The following is a 21923-nucleotide window of genomic DNA, read 5'->3' on the forward strand; positions in this document are numbered from 1 at the left end:
AAGGGCCGGGAACTCTTCTTGGGCTCATTCTACCGGGTCTCCAGTGGACGACGGCCCGGTCCGAGCCCAGCGTGGCACCAAAAAAACCCTACCTAAGGCCCAGCAGACCGAGCCGAACTATTCCTTCCCCCTTCCCCTCCTCCACGGCAGCTTCTCCTCCTCCTCCTCGCCGGCGGCTCCCTCCACCAGCCCCGGCCCCGCCGCCGCGATGCTCCGGCTCCGCTCATCCGCCCGCCTGCTCCGCAAGGTGAGTCCGCCGCTCGCCCGCTTGTATTTAGTCGCCCTGCTGCCTGCCTCACGGTTTCTGGGATGGATTGCGTCAATTGCAGCTGTGCGAAGCGTCCCTGCCGCTGGTGCGCGGCGAGGTCCAAAGAGTGCCGCCGCCGCTGCCGACGATGACGCGGCGGCTCTCCGGCGCAGCCTCCGCCGCGCGCTCGACCTCGCTCCTGCACCCGCTGCCGGGGCTCGACCTCCCGCCCTGCCTCCCCGACCAGCTCGCCCGCCTCCCCACCCGCATCACCACGCTCCCCAACGGCGTCCGCGTCGCCTCCGAGGACGTCCCGGTACCACCCACCTCCCCCATCTCCCCCTCCTGATGAGCCCATATGGTGCTCCGCTGACGCCTCCGTGCGGTGGTTTGTCAGGGTCCCACGGCGTGCGTGGGGGTGTTCGTGGCGTCCGGCTCGATCCACGAGTCGCCCGAGTCCACCGGCGCGACGCACCTGCTGGAGAAGCTGGCGTTCAAGGACACGGCGCACCGGAGCCACATGCAGATCGTGCAGGAGGTGGAGGCCACGGGGGGCAACGTCGGCGCCTCCGCCTCCAGGGAGCAGATGGTCTACAGCTACGACACGCTCAAGGCCTACATTCCGCAGGCCGTCGAGGTGCTCCTCGACAGCGTCCGCAACCCGCTCTTCGTCCAGGACGAAGTCGACCGGCAGGTGCGGAATGTCATCGATGCATTACAGTCTTTCTCTCTCACACACAACTTATGGGTGGGTATCTTGTTTGTTGTGCGCTGATTATGGTGGTTGATTTGTTGCTTGTCAGCTGGCCCTTACTCGAGAGGAGGTCCATGCGGTGCAGAAGAACCCGGAGAAGTTTCTTCAGGAAGTACTTAACCTTGTTGGATACGAGGGGGCGATCGCGAACCCGCTGATAGCTCCTGAGGAGGCTCTTGGGATCATCAATGCCGATATTATTCGGAAGTTCTATCATGTACTGCTTCTGACATTTGAGTTTTGCATTCCTCCTGAACATGGCTTGCTGCTTGGCAGCTTGCCTTTACATAATTTTTGGTAGGGTGACCATTTACATAGAGTGAACACATCTCAAAAGCATTACATGATATCAGCATGCTGGTCACCGTGGAGCATCCTTGCACACTTTGGTCGTTTTGCTCCCTATACTTTAAGTTTTCCGTGGATGTAGTTGCGACAGATTCTAGATATTAACAATTTATTCTGTTGGCAGCGCTAAAATATAGAAGTAGTTCTATTTAACCGCATAATATACTAGAATTGATTTGTATGTGGCTGATCCAGTGCCAGCAACTATGAGAGATGCTAAATTGTGATCAGGATTGTTCTAGTCTTACAACTTTATTTTCAATCCATGGATCATGATTGTTTGTAGGAGCAACAGTTTCAGCTATGCTGTTCTCACCATATGGTTGTTTTAATATTCTCTACAATGCAATGAATATGTTTTATTCAAAAAACATGAAGCGTTGCTATTTCTATAACAGGAAAATTTCACTGCTGATCGTGTGGTTCTAGCAGCGTCAGGTGTTGATCATCAACAATTGTTAGATGTTGCAGAACCTTTGTTGTCTGATTGGCACAAGGGGTCCCCTATGGAAACACCAAAGTCTACGTATACAGGTGGTGACTTCAGACACAAAGCAGAATCAGATGTAATATTCTTTCTAATCAAGTATTCCATTTTGAGTTTTGAGACTTCCTTATGTTCTAGCTTGAAATTTTACTCATCTCTTTGCCTGCAGATGACACATGTTGCGTTGGCTTTTGAAGTGCCAGGCGGCTGGCTTAAAGAGAGAGATGCTACAATTATGACCGTCATACAGGTATAGCTAAGGGTTGGTATTTGATAGTAATGATTTGGTCTAGATTGACATCCGCATCTTCACATTCTAATTGTTAATTCCTGAATGTTCATGCGCAACAACAATAATATTTTGAAGACCTTAATGGGTGGCGGCGGCTCATTCTCCTCTGGTGGTCCTGGAAAAGGGATGCATTCGCGGCTTTGTAAGTCACGAACACACTGCATTTGTTCATCTCTAGTATGGTTGCCATGGTGTAAACTAACTTTATGTGGTTGTTTCAGTTACTGTTTTTTACATTTCAGAATAGTTCTGCTGGCTGAACTGTCTAGTTTATTTTTTGAAGTTTTAATTATTTCTTGTTTCAAAGGGGGTGAATGCTTTGTGGAAAAGGCTAAGTTCACTGTTGTTTCTTTGCAGACCTGAGAGTCTTAACTAAATATCACGACGTCCAATCATTTTCAGCATTCAGTAATGTATATGATAGCACTGGCCTCTTTGGTATCTATTTGACAACGGTGAGTTTATCCTTCAACGTCATTTTATGGGCTTTTGAATGCATCAGGACCTTTCGTACATCTACTGACTTTCTGCTGGTGATGTTGGCAAAACAAGCATTAGAATGAAGAAAAAACACAAATGTGAATTGATATATAAATGTTTGAACATATGATATTTCTGACAAAGTCTACTTGTTTTTTATTTCTCATAGCAAAACTATGCTACCTATACGTGTGCCATTTTATAACGTTCAACTCTAGCATGAAACATAATTATTTGAATTTTAATATTGTAATGTCACCGGCCTCTTGGATTTTCATTCTCTATTGGAGTTTTAATATGATTTCTTGTCCATTTTTAATACTCCAGCCACCAGATTTTGTTGCAAAGGCTGTTGATGTCGCTGTGCAGGAATTGATTGCTATTGCAACGCCTGGACAAGGTACGGGCCATTCCCTATTTGGTAAATCTGTCTGAGGTTTCACTGAAGCTGCATGTTCTAAAATATGATTTAATTTGCATGCATTTAGTGACGGAGGTTGAGCTGACACGTGCGAAAAACTCGACGATTTCATCTGTGCTAATGAATCTTGAGTCAAGGGTATGTTTGGAGCCACACACCATTCTTTGTTGCTTGTCAGTTATCACGTATATTTAAAAGGATTTGATATCCATCTGTTGACTTTGCACTGCAGGTAATTGTTGCAGAAGATATAGGGAGGCAGCTTTTGACTTATGGTAGCAGGTAAGTCTATATCTTCATCGGTTCGAACCATATTTCACAAGCCTGTCTCATAGAAGAAACTCATCGATCCTGTTTTTTTTGTTTGTTTGCATCACAACAGGAAGCCTATCGATCATTTTCTTCAGTGCATGGAGGAACTGACCCTAGATGACATTACAGCGTTTGCTAAGATGTTGTTATCTTCCCAACCTACAATGGCTAGCTATGGAGATGGTATGCTCCTTGATTTCCCTCTAGGTTTCAAAAATGCGGCTGATAATTCAAAATTTATACACAGCTTATGAATTAATGTGAATTCCTTTCCCTTGCTTTCTTCCGCAGTCGATAAAGTTCCGCCGTATGAATTTGTCAGCAAGCGGTTCCAACGGTTCCGATAGCGCCCTAACACCATGATCCCTGGTGAAGACGAAGACACAGAGCTCTGTTCCAGTTCTCCCTAATATTTGGCTTGTGCTCGGAAATTTTCCCTGTTTTACTCGTGTGTGGACGAGGTTAGTTTTGTAGTGGCTTAGGTCAAACAGCGCATGCTGATGAAATGTCTCGGGTGGATCTCGTTGCCATGTTCAATGTTCAGTACGTGTGGTGTGAGTTTCATGACAATGAGATATATCAATGATGACTCTTAACGGCCTCAAATAAGAATTGCTGGTTATAATTGTGAATAATCTCTGTATTTCCTAATTTTATTGCTGAGCAACGCTGTCACTGTAGTTTGCAGCCTTGCTAACTACTCCAGTTCCAGTTTATCTCTGTATATGTTAATGCTGAGCAACGCTTCGCTAATCTCTGTAGAAAGGTTCAAACAACTAAAAAAGTTGAGAACTATGTCAACAAAATTCTATAACTAGATTTTTTTTTTCATCATATCAAGTTTCATAAAATTATGAGTGGTCAAGCATGGAGTCCAATTATCATCGTCTCAAGTTTCACAAAATTCAAACAAACATTTTAAAGTTAGGTTACATATTTCAGGTGCAAAAGAACTGTCGAAAGAAATTCAGATGCTGCCTACAAGGGCTCTCATCGCAGCAGAGATCCTAGAACATGAGTTTACTAACACTACTCACTGGGCATACACATCGTCTGTCAAGCCACTAGGCACCACTAATCCCAGCCCGACAGTCCACCCGCACCCACCTCGGGCGCAGAGCACAACTGCTTAAGATCTGACGCGTCGATAGGGGTGCCCTTCGCCTTCTTCCTCTTCTTGGTGTGATCAATCACCAGGCCTCCGACAAATTTTCCATCCACAGCAGTTGCCTGGGTCTTGTCCTTCGGCATGGGCTCTGGGACACCGCCGTCTCCAGAAAACATCAACTCTGCAAACGACACTTCTGTGTCATCGATTCCTCCCGCATCTTTATCTCCTTTGTTGGCAGATTTCTTCTTCTTGGATTCCTTCTTGGCCTTTCCTTCGGTATCATCGAAAGAAGCCTTGTCATCCTTGCTTTTCGGTCTGCTGCTCTTGTCCTGCTCCGTGACTACCTTCTCCTTCTTCTTTTTCTTACTATCCGACAATGCGGATTTCACTGGGGCAGCAATGGTGGCAGCTGGAGGAGTATCTTTGGAAGCAGGTTCTTCAGGGCTCTGCACTTGTTGCTTTGACCGTTTCCTTTTCTCCTTCTTTTCCGTATTAGAATCGATGGGATCACGATCAGGCATCTCTTCATCCTTCTTCAGCTTACTCCCTTTCCCAGAGTTCTCATTCTGGGAAATGGCTTCTATGGGCTTTGCATTGAAAATGCGCAAGTTCGGCACAATTTTCATGACCTGAGAGAATACATATAAGTTACTCAAGAACGACAATTACAATACACTCTGGAATGAAGAGAAGTCACAGAGAGAGGTCACCTTTTTAGCTAGGGTGCCTTTCTCAGCAATAGGGTTTCCCTGCAAATTTAGGTTCCTCAAGTAGCGCAGTTCAGAAAGGACCTAGCAACCAAACCAATGGTTAAAACAATCTAAGCAAACCATGGTGTTGAACATGTGGGGACGAAATCAGATGCAAACCTTCAAATCTGACTCCATCTCAATTAAGTTATTTCCCAAGTCAAGGTTCAAGATTTTGGTATTTTTTGCCAAGTCTGATGGAATTGTCTGCAAGTTACAGGTGCATAAGACCATGTTAACAAGAAACAATAGCAATTAATGCACAGGAGATGAATAAATAAAATTGCCCTTCATGTACATACAGTGATCTTATTGTGAGCAAGCCGAAGTTCCTTCAGTTCCACACATGCAGCAAGAGAAGATCCAATGCTTTCTATTTCACAGTGAGACATGGATATCTGGCGGAAGTTGTAACAATAAGACGATAGTCGAATACTGTTAGAAATGCTACATAACAGAGCCACCAAAGCATTTTTTTTGCAGATTAAATAAATAAAGAATAAGTACCTTCTTTATAGACTTGGCATTGACCAAAGCATCACCAAAAGTAATAACTGGATTCTTAGAGAGAACTGTGGCAGAGCAAATATTCACAATTAACCAAGTTCAGGGAGACACTAAAGCATGAATCACAATTAACAAGTTCATGGATACAGAAAAGCATGAATGAATTGTACATAAATTCGTATTTAATTAATTCGAACTTTACTAAAGCAATATGAATTTCTTATACACATAAATTAGTTAGCATTTGCCATGCAACACTTCTTTGAGTTCCAACATGAACGCTACTCGCTACATGGAGTTATATACTGCATTTGACAAGGTTGGTATTTTGTACTTGCAGTTTATATAATAAAAGTTACTCTTGTTTACAACAGCCAGAATCGATTGATTCTTCATATTATTAGCAAGAACTGAGAAGTAAGATGACACCGTACAGGAAAAAAACATTGAAGGTATGCAGTCCTACAGTCCATTGTAATAAATAAGTGTTATATCAATATGCATACCAAGAGTATTCAACTGATGATGGGGATCAAGCTTGCAGATGGAAGTAATGTTGTTGTCTGCACAAACAATCACCAAGATCCAACATGAGTAAATCAAGTAAGCTAACAACAGGGAAAGATGAGCAGTTGAGAGTGTATAGCATTCATACACCACATACCGTTGAGAATCAAGGCTCCTAGGCTTGTCATCGATTTGACCTCATCGATTCTTGTCAATTTATTTTTGCCAGCATTCAGTACCTGCACAAGCAGGGATAAGAAAAACTCTCGAGCATTATGGTTCATGAACTGAGCTAAAATTCTCCCCTAAAAAAGTAGCGAGCTAACATTCAATCCTGGATGGGTTCAATCAGATGGAAATGCAGGGCCAGGAAAGCTTCCCACCTGCAGCTTCGAGAGGACCTCGGCACCTTTCAAGCTGACAAGCTTGTTTTCAATAACCGAGAGCCACTTGAGATTGGTGCACGCGGACAAACCCTACAACATGTAAAAGAAATGACCGTAATAAGTGACAATAAGAAGATACACAGAGGCTCAAATGAACATAACAGCTAGTAGTGTTTAACAGTCCCATGGAACAGGCTGACCAGCTATCACCTATCATCATATTCCATAAGCCACAACCACTAGCTAAATCTCAATTTGAGCGCATCATCGAATTAGCTCTCTGTAGCATCATTTTACAGCTACAGTTGCTTCCCAGTTATCTACCATTGTTGGTCGCGACAATAAATTCAGACGAAAATGGTGGCAGCACGGATGCATTTCTTCCGACAGCAACTAGAACAAGTCGACAACGACGACATAGGACTTTCTGCGTATATCCAATCCAAAGGGGTGAAATGTCGGCAAGAATATATCTATCTATCTGTTTCTGTCGAGCAATCACATCAAGGGCAGTAGTAAATCTTTGGAGCGCGTGGCATTTGAGATTGAGCGTGAGGAAGGATGTACCTCGAGCGTGACGAGGCAGTTGTGGCCGAGGTCGAGGCGCTCCAGGTTCTTGAAGCTCCCCAGGCACGACACCTATCCGGCAGCCACGCACAGCGACGACAGAGAGATAGATGAGCAAAGCCGGCGAGCCACCGTTAAACTGACTGAAGCAGCCGGGACCGAGGCGGCCTGCGGGAGGCAGGGAGGATGAGGGCCCACTTACGTCGGTGAAGGAGCGGTGGGAGAGGTCGAGGAACGTGGCGAGGCAGCCGGCGGGCGCCGCCTCCCTCGCCGTCTGCTCCAGCGTCAGCCGCACCATGGCTGGCCTCCCTCCTCTTCGCCTCTCCGCCGCCGCCGCTGTTCCAAAAGCCCAAGCAAGCAAACCCCTTCAGCCCCGAGATCTCTTGCCCTAGCGCCCCAACCAAAGCCCACCAAGGCTTTCGGGCCCGTCCCACCAAATCCGGCTGGGCCCACCTGCCAGCGCGAGATGGTATCAGCAGGTCGCTCGGTCGGTCGGTCGGTCGGTCAGAGGAGTTATTGGAGTCGGAGAGGAGAGGAAAGCAGGAGGAGGCGACAGGTGCTCGCCCGCCCCACCGCCGGGAAGACTCGCTCCGCCGCCCGCCGCCCGCCGGAGATGGCGATGACCGTGGAAGGTAAGGGATCTCTCTTCCTGCCCCCGACCCAGCTCCTATTCCCCGGGTGATCGGGCCGAGCTCGCATTCGGGCTGCTGCGGCGGGGGGATCGGGCGGCTAGGGTTCTTGCTGGGGGCATGGGGTCGCGAATTGACGGGCCAGGGTGCGGGGGGATCCGATTGGTTGGTGCGGGTTGGTCGGAGCGCCGTGCTGCGCCGGCCGGGCGGCTCTGCGTAGGTTGGTAGCGTGGGCGAGGCTGGCACGGGGACAAAAATCAGTGCACGGCCTGATTTTGCCCAGTCAGATCAGTGCGCTTTCCTTAGGGGAAACGGGGTCAGCTGTGCTGCCAGGGGCGTAGATTTGCGTGGAACAGGGGCCGTGATGCGTCCACTTCGTTTGCATCTTATCGATGGGCTTATCCATTCTCATGAATTAATGCTATGTAATGAGCAGTTACCCTCCGGTAGTACGGTCCAGTTTCAGCATTTATATTAGGTTCTTGCACTCTGAGCAGTTCTTGATAATATCAATCTTTCTTATATCTTGCAAATTGCTTCAAGTGTTTGACGACTAACTTGTGTGTTCCTCGTCTGCTTTGCTTTCGTCCTTGCTGCTGGATGCTGCTGTCAACTTACTCTTGGCGTGTGTCTTCACAGTGTAAGTTCATTATTCTGCTTTCTCTTAACCATTGTTTTGCATTTGACAAGTGTGCCGTCTTATTAAAAATTTCTCTTACAGGCTCGCTGGACTTGCGTGTATGTTCTCCACGAGCGTTCTTTTGCAAATCCTGGTAAGCTATGTACATTCATGCCTACAGCTCACTGAATCAGGTTTCTGAAAGATGGTACAGTGGCAGCAATTGTTTTACTCACCGTCAGTTCCAGTAACTTTGAGGACAACCTGACAGATTGGTTTCAAGTTTTGTTTCTACAATTCACTTATGCCCAGTATTCTATTGTGTGATTGTGCCAAAGAGGCAAGGAATGTGCGGAAGAGTAATATTGTGACATAGTTGCTGGTCACTTCAGGGTTACTCTTGTTATTCAGTTAGGAGTCCCACATGCTAGAAAAATCATCTTAGAGTTGATGCACACAAAGATTGGTCTGATTGTATCGACATGCACAACTACTGTAGTAATTATTTTATATGGAGGTTATCGAGCAGCATCAGATTGCTATCCCTTCATTATTTGACCAAGTTGTTACTTCCGAATTCAATGACTATTTATTTTCTTGGTGCAGGCATGTGCTTTGTACAACAACTGGTGGCCTATGTTAGCAGGTGGCTGCTAGTTTGTTATCCTCCTCAATCACTGTGAGCAAGTTCCTGTGGCTTTTCCACTGACGTTCTTGTGCATGCTTTTTCTGTTCTGCAGCACTCATGTATATCATTGTGCCAATGCCATGCCTGTTCTTTGGCGACGGATCCACACGGTTCTTGAGTAGCGGAGAGGGTGGAGCGTAAGTTCTAAATTGATGATTCTCTTTCCTTTGGAGAAGTAGTAAACTGAACATGTATATCAGCACAGCAGACATGATAGGCATTAGGCAATCACAACTTAGGATGCTGATCCACACATTTGCTACCATAACAGTTATAATCAGACAGGGCATCTCATTTTTCAGCTGGATGAAAGCCGCAAAGTTCTTGACCGGCATGTCTGCCATGGGAAGCCTCGCCATCCCGGCGATCCTGAGGCACGCTGGCCTGATCGAGACGGGGGCCATGTTCATCGAGTTCACCTCCTTCTTCATCCTGGTGTGCACGGTTCTGTGCTTCCACAGGGCTACCCTGGACGAGGAGTGGTAAAGGCTCGCGCAAGGCCACAAGGAGTGCCCGAGAGAAGAACGCCTGTTAGGATGTGGAAAAGAAATCCCTTGGTGGGAGGGAGCTAACGTGGAACTGTGTACAAAGAAGCGTGCTTCAAGCGCTTGACTACTGTATTTATGTATACGCGTACCCGAGATTCGGTAATCTAGTTGGTAATCTGTGCTGAACCGGTCGTGTGAAGCATATATGATTCGGCGCAGTTGATTGAGGCAAAGCAGTCTTTCTATGGTCGGTTTGACACTTGTGCATTCAGAATCTGCACTTGCAGTATGGTACAAACTATTGGATGGAATGAAGTGACAATATTTTGTTTAGATGGTTGCACCTGAAGCCAAATTTGCTCAGTTATGTGTGCCTCAATTCTTTGGTTGTTTTTGTGTGATCTTCAGAGAACATTTTTTGGTGCAATCTTTGGAGAACTTTTTATTGTTGTTTGTGTGTGATCTCTAGATAACATATTTTGGTTGTTTGTGGGTGGTCTATAGAGAACTTGATAGAAGCAACGGTCTCTTGGATCCGTTGCCAACTCCACAAAACCTAGAATATACTTTTCTACTGCTAAAATAAGAAGCGCAAGATCAATTATTCAGAGGTCTCTCGTTGTCCATCAGTCCATCTGTTCGTAGTTACTCTCATCATTTGGAAAGCTCCCTGACACCAGGAAATTGTGTACTGCTCCCTCCGTCCAAAAGTAAGTGTTGGAACACTTATTTTGGGATGGAGGGAGTGCTGCATATTTTTTTTTCTTTCGAAATGACAGATTCTCTGCCTTCATTAAGAAAAAAAGAGGGAGTACTACACATACATTATCACTACTCTGAGAAGTTGCCTGTTAGCATATGAATCATGGATAGGCCGAAATATCTATATGCTGGGACTCTGGAAGCTAAGATTGGTTTTTCACCCGGAAAATGTGTATATGTAACTCTACGAGTTGTGGTTTCCCACAATATATTTGCTAATACAGGAAACTAAACATCAAGACAGTTTGGCCGAGTGGTCTAAGGCGCCAGATTTAGGCTCTGGTCCGAAAGGGCGTGGGTTCAAACCCCACAGCTGTCATACTTTTTTGTCTTGTTTTGTTTTATTTTCAACGTTCTTTTTCTCCTCTTGTAAATCCATGAATCGTGTAAAAATGCACTAATCATTTCTAGATTAGATCATGGAAATTCTTCAAGCCATAACCTTCCCATTCTGCCCACTTCCTACACTTTCAACCATTTTCATTTGAATTTCCTTTTTAGAAGAAAAAATATATTCCCAGAAATTTTTCATATCCCCAAATGTTAAACTTTTATCACATTTAGTACTATCCTCTCTTCCTCCCCCCCCCCCTCCTATTATACCGCAGGGCCTCTGGTAGTCACTATAAAGGTATAGTCTTTCATGAGCGCAGGGCTCTAGCAACGTTTCGAGTCACTAAGAGATGCTTAAGGAAGATTTCGCTGGAGCACAGTCTGGGACCGTGACGATCGCTAGTCTAGGAGTAAGAGCATCTTCAACCCCCCCCCCCCCCCCCTTCTACAATTCCCCCTATTTGTTCGGACAGACAGCTCAAACACAACCCAGGTAGAAAATGGCCACCCAACCAGACCGCTATTTCCATCCCATATGTCGCCATATGTGGGATATATTTGGGACAACTTGGACATATGACCCAGATAGAAAATTGCCACCCAACCAAGGTTGTCTAGCACCTTCATTTCCAGCCCATATGTGGGACAGAGTTGAGACTGCCCAGACACACCTCCATTTCCAGCCCATATGTGGGACAGATTTGAGACGGCCTAGACGCATCTGTCACGTCGGATTGGCCCACCCGACCCCACAAAACCTCACCCCTACCATCATCTTGGACCAAAACTTAGCTACTCTCATTGTCCGCTCCGCTTTCTCTCTACTCTGCCCCCGGTCATCTCCTTCCCTTTTCAGCCATCTCCGCCATTTCGAGCACCGGATCAAAGTTTGCCGGGTCCAGATCCAACCACAACATTGACTAGGAGTTTGCCGCTTGATTGAACGAGGAGCTAGCCCTCCGGCTCGCACTCCACCGGTCTCCAGTAGAGATCACAATGAGTACCCGAGAAGAACAACTGTTAGGATGTCGAAAGAAATCCCCTTGGTGGGAGGTAACATGGAACTGCATACAAAAGAAGCATGCTTCAGGGGCATAACTACTCTGTTTATGTATTATACAGAGACTCGAGATTCAGCAGTGTAGTGGCAATGCCATCTTCTTACATTAACGTCTTTTCTTGTCGGTGCTTTTCCTCGCATAATCTTTGCCTGAACTGCTTGTGTAAACATATAAATATAATCTAGTGTGTTGATGATAGATATCATTTTTATTTGATTGGTTGCCAGTTATGCATTCAGAATCTGCACTTGTAGGATGGTACTAAGAAGTGAATGGAATGAGGTGAGAAAGTTTTGTTTAGATCCTTCACTTGAGGTCAAATTTGCTCAGTTATGACTTATGTGTGCCTCCGTTTTGTTGTTGTGTGAGATCCCTAGTGAACATCTTCTGGTTGTCTGTGTGTCATCTCTAGAGACAGTTTTCTGGTTGTTTGTGTATGCTCTCTACAAAACTTGATACACGCAAAATTATCCTGCATACCTTGCCAACTCCTCAATAGAATATACACTCCGCATCTGCTACCTGTACTACCAACATAAAAAGCACAAGTTGCGGCCGATCTCGAGGGTCATAATTAACCATTTAAACCGCCTAAATCAGATGAGTCACATTGCTCTAATGATGTTGCAAATCACATCTATAGTTTCTAATCGGTTATCAATAATTTGGAAACCTCTCGTTGTCATTCAATCACATCAGTTTGTAGTCACCTTCATCATTTGGAGAGCTCCCCCACACACAGAAATTGTGATACTACACAAACATTATCACTAGTTTGAGAAGTTACCAGTTAGCATCTCATTTAATTGTTTCTTGCCCCGATAGACGCAAATATCTAGATACGGGAAGCAAGACACTTTTTTCGAGAGAAAAAAAAGAAGGTACAGTGGGAATATTATTTCAGTTTCTTTAACGCTACAAGTTGCTCGCACACACAAAAAAAAAACACACGCTACAAGTTGTAATTGGTATACAATATTTAACGTAATAGATCGAACTAGTCATCAAGACAGTTTGGCCGAGTGGTCTAAGGCGCCAGATTTAGGCTCTGGTCCGAAAGGGCGTGGGTTCAAATCCCACAGCTGTCATACTTTTTGTTTATTTTATTTTATTTTATTTCCATCGTTCCTTTCCTTTTTCCGTTTTGGTAAGTCCCACGGATTTTGGAGTAGTCTCTCATAAAACTGCACTACTCACTTCTAGATTGGATCATGGAAATTCTTCATCTCATAACCTTCCTTTTCTGCCCACTTCTTTTACTTTCAATCATTTCATACGAATCACTTTTTTAGGGTATCACTTTTTAAAGAAGCAAATACATGTTCCCATATATTTTTTAGATCAAATGAATACCAAATGGACATTAAAATACACCACTCTGAAACTCATTTCTTCTAGCAAAAAAAAACATCTCTAAAAAAGACTTTTGAAACCCTGTTTGGACCAGACTAAGAAAGTGCCGTGACTTTCCTACCTCAACTCTTCTAAGGTCCTAGTTCCTAAACAAGTTAACAAAACATTGTCTCTTGCACCACATTCCCATATGAGCTAATTGTTTACCTTCGTCCCGCCTTTTGTTCTATCCATAGTGCCTTCGGTAGTCACTAAGAGGTGTCGTCTTTGGTGAGTATGGGTCTCTTCATTGTTTCGAGTCACTAAGAAGGGGGCTGTATGGTACTGTGAAGATAGCTAGTCTAGGAAGCATGTGTTGGGCTAGTCTAGGAAGCATGTGTTCAAATCCCACAGCTGTCATACTTTTTGTTTATTTTATTTTATTTTATTTCCATCGTTCCTTTCCTTTTTCCGTTTTGGTAAGTCCCACGGATTTTGGAGTAGTCTCTCATAAAACTGCACTACTCACTTCTAGATTGGATCATGGAAATTCTTCATCTCATAACCTTCCTTTTCTGCCCACTTCTTTTACTTTCAATCATTTCATACGAATCACTTTTTTAGGGTATCACTTTTTAAAGAAGCAAATACATGTTCCCATATATTTTTTAGATCAAATGAATACCAAATGGACATTAAAATACACCACTCTGAAACTCATTTCTTCTAGCAAAAAAAAACATCTCTAAAAAAGACTTTTGAAACCCTGTTTGGACCAGACTAAGAAAGTGCCGTGACTTTCCTACCTCAACTCTTCTAAGGTCCTAGTTCCTAAACAAGTTAACAAAACATTGTCTCTTGCACCACATTCCCATATGAGCTAATTGTTTACCTTCGTCCCGCCTTTTGTTCTATCCATAGTGCCTTCGGTAGTCACTAAGAGGTGTCGTCTTTGGTGAGTATGGGTCTCTTCATTGTTTCGAGTCACTAAGAAGGGGGCTGTATGGTACTGTGAAGATAGCTAGTCTAGGAAGCATGTGTTGGGCTAGTCTAGGAAGCATGTGTTCAAATCCCACAGCTGTCATACTTTTTGTTTATTTTATTTTATTTTATTTCCATCGTTCCTTTCCTTTTTCCGTTTTGGTAAGTCCCACGGATTTTGGAGTAGTCTCTCATAAAACTGCACTACTCACTTCTAGATTGGATCATGGAAATTCTTCATCTCATAACCTTCCTTTTCTGCCCACTTCTTTTACTTTCAATCATTTCATACGAATCACTTTTTTAGGGTATCACTTTTTAAAGAAGCAAATACATGTTCCCATATATTTTTTAGATCAAATGAATACCAAATGGACATTAAAATACACCACTCTGAAACTCATTTCTTCTAGCAAAAAAAAACATCTCTAAAAAAGACTTTTGAAACCCTGTTTGGACCAGACTAAGAAAGTGCCGTGACTTTCCTACCTCAACTCTTCTAAGGTCCTAGTTCCTAAACAAGTTAACAAAACATTGTCTCTTGCACCACATTCCCATATGAGCTAATTGTTTACCTTCGTCCCGCCTTTTGTTCTATCCATAGTGCCTTCGGTAGTCACTAAGAGGTGTCGTCTTTGGTGAGTATGGGTCTCTTCATTGTTTCGAGTCACTAAGAAGGGGGCTGTATGGTACTGTGAAGATAGCTAGTCTAGGAAGCATGTGTTGGGCATTAGTTGAGATATTAGGTATCATGAGCACAAAAGGAGTGGCTTGAGGAGTCTCAATAGCCACAACTATGGCTATTGGTTGAGCTACATGAAGTCCTTCCTACAAGGTCAGGATTCATGGGAGGTCATTGCAAGCACTGATACAACTCTTTCAGGGAGTGTAGAAGCATTATGGAAGTGGCACATCAAGGCGGGCAAGACTGTGTGTTGCTTTGAAAAACACGAGGGAGGACGGCCTACATTCGAGATGTGGCGACGACGGAGTGGCTAAGGAGAAACTGCAAAATTGTTCTCAAAGAAGAATGAGGCATGGCTCAATGTACCAAAAAATGAGCTTGTTGGTATCAACACGACACTTCCAGTACTAGTTAGTACTTTACATAAGTAAAGCATATATGTTGTGTATCCTAGCTGCATGCCTGCATCCTGAAGAGAAGGTCGGTGGAGGATGAGAAGGATCATAAACCATGGCCGTGGTGAGAGGATAGCCGTCACAACCATCCTTAGCTGTAGAACTTATTGGCTAATTAGAAGGCGTTAGCCAAGGAGATTAACATAATCACCTTTATAGAGTGATATGAAGATGAGGTATTCTATATCAATAGGAAGAGGAGTCCACTAAGAGGATGAGAAGCAGTGAAGGAGAAATGGACAAGAGGTGAAATGTGGTGCCCAAAGGAGAACAACTACCCAGAGGGGCTCAAAGAAAAAAAAAAGGAAGAAGATTATTAGTAGCTGACAGATGAGAGAAAGAAGATATGTGAGTTCTTCAACTGTGCCAAGAAGGGTCACCTTGCTAGAGACTATTGGAGTCCAAAAAGCGCTCAAAAGGAAACATGGCTACTACGTCAGATGTCACAATAGGGAAATGCCCAATTGTTGAAGGTGGGATGCTAAGATGACAATATGCATGGAAGGTGGTGAAGTTTACTTTGTGAAATACCCGAGGGAGAGTGGGAATCAACAAACATGTGGCATTAGTCCAAAAGATACCAAATAAGAAGAAGAATGGGGCACAAAACTTTGCTTTCTTCATGGAGGTAAGCAACCAAGATCATGCCAGTGACTCTTCTGTACCAGGATAAGATAGAGATGGTTGATAGCCACCATCTTATTTTGGCTGCACTTGTGGGTCGGAGCGCCGTGGGGGACAGCAGCAGAGGTCGCCCTCTCACTCAGCAAAAATCCACGCTAGGACACATCATGCAAGATGTAGCAGGCGGGAATGCACCAGGCAGGAGGACGAGAATAAAATCGACGCCTTCATGTGTGACCACAAAGAGGTTCAGTGTACTATTTCATCCGTCCCATAATATAAAAACATTTTTTATAGTGTTAAAAATGCTTTTATATTATATAGGACAGAGTAGTACTAGAATATATTGCAACCATCAAAACAGCCCAAGTCAAATGACTCACGTTTCCCTGATGATTCGGTTATCAGTTTACTTGGAGACCGATCGTTGTCCATCAGTCCCATTACTCTGTAGTAGCTCTCATCATTTGGAAAGCTGTGTGGTAAACAAAAGGGATAAACAGAGTACTAATCTTGCCTGGAATATACAGGAGAACATTTAAAATTAAGCACTGAGACAGTTTGGCCGAGTGGTCTAAGGCGCCAGATTTAGGCTCTGGTCCGAAAGGGCGTGGGTTCAAACCCCACAGCTGTCAAACTTTTTGTTTTATTTTTTTATCGTTTTCCTTTTCTTTTCTGAGGTATTTTTTCGTCATTTTCCAAGTCCAGGCATGGAGCAGCATTTTGTAAAACTGCACTAAATCATGCTTAGATCGGCTCGTGGAACTTCTTCAAAGACATCATTTCTTTCTAATTTTATTGGTACTAATAATTAATTAAGGAAAAAACTAAACTAGTGAATTTTTCATTAATTAATAGTTGACATTTTTCCAAACCTTTTATTTGAACGGCCTTTCCTTTTCCTGTTTTTGTAAATCCATGAAGCAGCCTCCCATAAAAAAATGTTCTTCTGTTTTTCATCTATATTCTACATTTACATCTATACCTACAAATAAAGGAAGTTACGAATTTTAATACAAAAATAAAGGGAGGTAGTATATCTTCAAATTTTGGCACGTTCACCATATAGAAATTTTTTCTCCTGTACTTATCTGAGGTAGTACTCTCCCCACAGCTGTCAAACTTTTTGTTTTATTTTTTTATCGTTTTCCTTTTCTTTTCTGAGGTATTTTTTCGTCATTTTCCAAGTCCAGGCATGGAGCAGCATTTTGTAAAACTGCACTAAATCATGCTTAGATCGGCTCGTGGAACTTCTTCAAAGACATCATTTCTTTCTAATTTTATTGGTACTAATAATTAATTAAGGAAAAAACTAAACTAGTGAATTTTTCATTAATTAATAGTTGACATTTTTCCAAACCTTTTATTTGAACGGCCTTTCCTTTTCCTGTTTTTGTAAATCCATGAAGCAGCCTCCCATAAAAAAATGTTCTTCTGTTTTTCATCTATATTCTACATTTACATCTATACCTACAAATAAAGGAAGTTACGAATTTTAATACAAAAATAAAGGGAGGTAGTATATCTTCAAATTTTGGCACGTTCACCATATAGAAATTTTTTCTCCTGTACTTATCTGAGGTAGTACTCTCCCGTGCTTTTCACTCCCTTTTTGTTCTGATTGCCTCCGTCCTTCACCCTAGTTCCCGCCTCTTTTCGCTGGCCACCGCCACATAGATCGGCTCGTGGAACTTCTTCAAAGACATCATTTCTTTCTAATTTTATTGGTACTAATAATTAATTAAGGAAAAAACTAAACTAGTGAATTTTTCATTAATTAATAGTCGACATTTTTCCAAACCTTTTATTTGAACGGCCTTTCCTTTTCCTGTTTTTGTAAATCCATGAAGCAGCCTCCCATAAAAAAATGTTCTTCTGTTTTTCATCTATATTCTACATTTACATCTATACCTACAAATAAAGGAAGTTACGAATTTTAATACAAAAATAAAGGGAGGTAGTATATCTTCAAATTTTGGCACGTTCACCATATAGAACTTTTTTCTCCTGTACTTATCTGAGGTAGTACTCTCCCGTGCTTTTCACTCTCTTTTTGTTCTGATTGCCTCCGTCCTTCACCCTAGTTCCCGCCTCTTTTCGCTGGCCACCGCCACATAGACCCAATCAAGATGTTCGAAGTTCCGGCTGAGGCAGTGGCGGAGCCAGCCCATAAATGCAGCCCGGGCATGACTGAACTGTGACAGCGTGAGCTGCGACCTACCCAAAGAAATAAGTCTTCTAATCATAGATTATCAGTAGTGCTTAGTAGTAATTTTTTGGACTAGCCCGGGCAGCTGCCCGGGGTCGCCGGGAGGTGGCTCCGCCACTGGCCTGAGGCGAAGACAGAGGATCTAAAGGTGCTAGCCGCCCGTAGATCAACTCAGCGGCACACACAACATGCACCACCGGGAACAGAGGAGAGGGAAGCTACCAGCTGCGGCGACCCATCAGGTGCCACTGTGGATGCACTCTACGGCCTGGCAAGAGTAGCTGCAGATGGCGTACTACTACGCCATCAATCAAGCAGCTCGGTCAGCAGTAGTCCCCGACCACCTCTGCACAACACGTGCCATGGAGCGTGGACCTCAACATGCCCATCCAGGATTAGGGAGCCATCGTAACTATGGCTGAGAAGTCACCAGGTGTTGCTTGCTAGGAGACGCCAAAACGATGATTTGAAGCACAATCTATCGACATGGAGAAGAAGGCAAAGGTCGGACGAGGAGATCCAACCCTGACCACGCCGACGCCCAAAGCACCATCACAAGATCTTATTGTCGAGACTATCGACTCCATCCTGAGAGTTGATGTGTGGGCAACTGGGCATCAAGGTTTAACCCACTTCTGAAACCGGACAACTCGGACCTAGAAGTAGAATTGAGTAAATAGCGAAACACTACCACATTACGGGCTAGGTTTATGAAAAACTGCCACTTCTCTTAATTTTTCAAAGTGCCACCACAAATTTGGTTCGATGTTCCAAAAAACACTAGTGAATGAAGCGTTAACTTTTAACCATGATTATGACAATGCTGACCCACCCATCAGGTCTGATGTGGCAACACTGTTAGCTTTGACTATAAGGTTGACCTTTATGACAAGTGGAGCCTACATGTGGGACCTCGTATGTTTTCCAAAAAAGCAATCGGTCCCCATATTTTTTCCAAAAAATAAAAAGCAGTCGGGTCCTACTTCGCCCGCCGCATATTGTGTGTATTGGACCCGCCTTCTAGTTTCTTGTATAGTTAAGGTCTGTGGTCCACCTTTGTACATCATATATATGTGTCTATGCACGAGAGAAATACATTGTGCAATTCATATATTCTACATGGTATCAGTTTCCGGGTTCTAACCCTAGCCTTCCGCCGCCGCCGCCGCCCCTCTCTCTCCCTACCGATCGCTTCGATGATGGCCTCTGCACTGTCGCCGCCTCCGCCACCGCGATCTCCGCCTACCCCGCCCGCCGCTTCGGCCTCTGACCCCGCCACCGCCGCTCACTACGGCGCTGCCCCTCCGCCTCCGCATGGATACGGGGCTCCTGTGTCCTGGTTGGGTCACCAGTCAGCGGGTCAAAATCCGTCCGTGGAGCAGCCAATGGGCCAGCCTTGTTTTGCCTCGCTGCCCTTGCAAGGCTACGCGTACGGCCATGCGAACGACGCCATGCAAGGCCAGCCAATGGATCAGCCTTGTTTTGCCTCGCTGCCCTTGCATGGCTATGCGTACGGCCATGCGTACGGCGCCGTGCAAGGCGCATCGCCCGCGATGCCATCAGGCGTGCCGCCCGCGATGCCATCAGGCGCGCCGCCTGATGCACTCGCCCGCGACTGCCAACCGCATCGCCGACCGCATTGCTGCTGCTGCCCAACCGTGTCGACCGTGCCGACCGCTGCCGTCGGACCAGCGACGGCGTCCGCCGGCTCATCCGCCGCCGTCTCTGCCATCCCGCCGCCGGTGCCCTCTGGCGCGGCTCCGCCACCGGCCCCATCATCGTACGGGGCGGCCGCCACCTACGACGCGCTCGTTCCCACATACGGGGCATACGGGGCTCCGCCCACTTCCACGTCCGGGTCTCCGTCTGCATACGGGGCTCCACCAGCGTACGAGTCTTCCGGGTAATGGTGGGGGTCGTCAGCGGGCCACTCGCTACCCGCGGTCCCCTCGGCGCATCATGCGTACTACGCGGCTCCGCAGCCGTACGGCGAGTATCCACCACCGCAGCTGAGCGGCGGCTACAGCTTTCCCATGGCGTCTTTGCCTTCCTCGCCGGCCTTGCCGCCGGTGCCTTGGGACCCGGTGCTCCTCATCGGGCTGCATGCCGCTCCTACGCCGAACAATTACACTGGAGGTGGTGCTTGGTACATGGACTCCAGTGCCACGGCTCACATGTTTGCCCACCCTGATAACCTTGCCTCCTTCACTCCTGTCTCTACCGACCGCCGTATCATTGTCGGCGACGGTTCCACACTTCCTATCACACATGTTGGGCACACTTCTTTTCCTTCTACTTCTACGTCTTTATCTTTGTCTAACATACTTGTGTCTCCTCACCTTATTAAGAATCTTATCTCCGTTCGTTGTTTCACTCGTGACAATCCTGTTACTGTTGAATTTGATGAGCTTGGTTTTTGTGTCAAGGACGCTCGAACCAGAATGGTACTCCATTGATGTGATAGCCCCGACGAGCTCTATCTGGTGCATTCGCCCTCATCCACCACCACCGCACCGGTCGCTCTCTCTACTGGAGTTGATCTCTGGCACGCTCGCTTGGGTCACCCCAACCCCGTCACACTTCGTCATATTCTTAGGAGTTTCAGTTTCAGTTGTCATAAGATTGAGGATCACACCTGTCATGCCTGTCGTGTTGGCAAACATGTTCGCCTCCCGTTCAATAACTCCACCAACATAGCTTCTTTTCCTTTTCAGTTGATCCATAACGATGTGTGGACCTCTCCGGTTCCTAGTAATTCGGGGTATTTATATTATCTGGTTATCCTTAATGATTATTCTCATTATGTGTGGACTTCTCCTTTGCGCAAAAAGTCGGATGCACTCTCCACTTTGACGGCTTTTTACTCCTATGCCAGCACGCAGTTTGGGCGTCCCATCCTTGCTCTTCAGACTGACAATGGAAAAGAGTTCGACAACCTTGCTTTCCGCACTTTTCTGTCGCACCACGGCACAATTTTTCGTCTCACATGCCCGTATACTTCACAGCAGAACGGTTGAGCCGAACGTGTCCTTCGCACTCTGAACGACTGCGTTCACACACTCCTGTTCCATGCTAATGTGCCGCCTCATTTCTGGCCGGACGCACTCGCCACTGCTTCTCTTCTCCTTAACCTTCGCCCTTGCCGCCCACGATGGAACTATGCACCTCACCATCTTCTCTTCGGTACGCCCCCATCTTATGATGGCTTGCGTATTTTCGAGTGCCTTTGCTATCCTAGCATTGCCGACTCCGCTCCTCACAAATTCGCACCTCGTTCTGTCGCTTGCATCTTCATCGGCTACCCCTCCAACTCCAAGGGATATCAGTGCTACGATCCCGTCTCCCACCGTGTGTTCACTTCCCGCCACGTTTACTTTGATGGGCATTTGTTTCCGTTTCACCAGGTACCCCCGGCTGTTCCTCCCGCCACCGGTGACGCGGGCTCCTCGACGCCTCTCCCAGGGCGCTCGCGCGCCTCTCTTTGGCCCGCCCCTGCCTTTGAGGCGCGCCCCCCGCATGCGGCGCCTCCTACAGCCGCGTCGCTGGCGCCCCCGACGTTGGCGCCCGCGGCACCCGCGCCCCCCCGGCGCCCCTGGTGCCCGCGGCCCCCTCGGCGCCCCCGGCGCCCCCGACGTTGGCGCCCGTGGCCCCCCGGCGCCCCCGGTGCCTGCGCCCCCCCCGGCACCCTCGGGGCCCACGGCCCCCTCGGCGCCCCCTGCGCCCCGGCCCCCTCGGCGCCTGTGGCCGGTCCTGTCACCCGCGCCCGTACGGGCGTTTTCCGCCCAAGCTCGCGCTACGCCTCGGATGACTATGTCCATGCGGCGTCCACCTCTGAGCCGTCGTCGTTGCCATCCTCCGTTCGAGCCGCTCTTCGTGACCCGCTCTGGAT

At 46.1% G+C, this 21923-nt stretch overlaps 3 protein-coding genes and 3 non-coding genes across 7 annotated transcripts; 5 read left to right on the top strand and 1 right to left on the bottom strand.

Annotated features, from left to right (window-relative positions):
• Positions 1-87: 87 nt before the first annotated feature.
• On the top strand, positions 88-3976 carry LOC147982291 (mitochondrial-processing peptidase subunit alpha-like). The gene is made up of 13 exons (XM_048710486.2): positions 88-247; positions 330-563; positions 645-941; positions 1051-1218; positions 1748-1915; positions 2006-2086; positions 2204-2270; positions 2486-2583; positions 2936-3008; positions 3097-3167; positions 3262-3311; positions 3412-3524; positions 3633-3976. Exons 1-13 carry the CDS (start codon positions 209-211, stop codon positions 3686-3688), a joined length of 1515 nt encoding a protein of 504 aa, XP_048566443.2. The 5' UTR covers positions 88-208; the 3' UTR covers positions 3689-3976.
• A 249-nt stretch (positions 3977-4225) lies between these two features.
• On the bottom strand, positions 4226-7658 carry LOC125546276 (Leucine-rich repeat (LRR) family protein). The gene is made up of 10 exons (XM_048710489.2): positions 7371-7658; positions 7169-7240; positions 6599-6691; positions 6373-6454; positions 6215-6271; positions 5709-5773; positions 5504-5599; positions 5322-5408; positions 5163-5243; positions 4226-5081 (listed from the first exon to the last, which is right to left on the bottom strand). Exons 1-10 carry the CDS (start codon positions 7464-7466, stop codon positions 4416-4418), a joined length of 1395 nt encoding a protein of 464 aa, XP_048566446.2. The 5' UTR covers positions 7467-7658; the 3' UTR covers positions 4226-4415.
• Positions 7635-9925, top strand: LOC125546278 (Vacuolar protein sorting 55 (VPS55) family protein). 2 transcript variants are annotated; one of them, XM_087514323.1, is made up of 6 exons: positions 7635-7735; positions 7768-7800; positions 8519-8570; positions 9023-9062; positions 9157-9241; positions 9407-9925. In XM_087514323.1, the coding sequence occupies exons 1-6, from the start codon at positions 7635-7637 to the stop codon at positions 9588-9590; spliced, it is 495 nt and encodes a 164-aa protein (XP_087370449.1). In that variant the 3' UTR covers positions 9591-9925. The 2 variants fall into 2 exon arrangements, with proteins under 2 accessions (XP_087370449.1, XP_048566449.1); XM_048710492.2 differs by lacking the exons at positions 7635-7735; positions 7768-7800 and adding an exon at positions 7899-8437.
• Positions 9926-10593: 668 nt separating this feature from the next.
• Positions 10594-10673, top strand: TRNAL-UAG (transfer RNA leucine (anticodon UAG)). Its single transcript has one exon. It is a non-coding gene; the product is annotated as a tRNA-Leu (tRNA).
• A 2083-nt stretch (positions 10674-12756) lies between these two features.
• TRNAL-UAG (transfer RNA leucine (anticodon UAG)) lies at positions 12757-12836 on the top strand. The gene has a single exon. It is a non-coding gene; the product is annotated as a tRNA-Leu (tRNA).
• Positions 12837-16380: 3544 nt separating this feature from the next.
• Positions 16381-16460, top strand: TRNAL-UAG (transfer RNA leucine (anticodon UAG)). The gene has a single exon. It is a non-coding gene; the product is annotated as a tRNA-Leu (tRNA).
• Positions 16461-21923: the final 5463 nt, after the last annotated feature.

The sequence above is a fragment of the Triticum urartu genome, chromosome 3A (genome assembly GCF_056163025.1).
Source record: "Triticum urartu cultivar PI428250 chromosome 3A, HENAU_Tu73, whole genome shotgun sequence".
Taxonomy (NCBI): domain Eukaryota; kingdom Viridiplantae; phylum Streptophyta; class Magnoliopsida; order Poales; family Poaceae; genus Triticum; species Triticum urartu.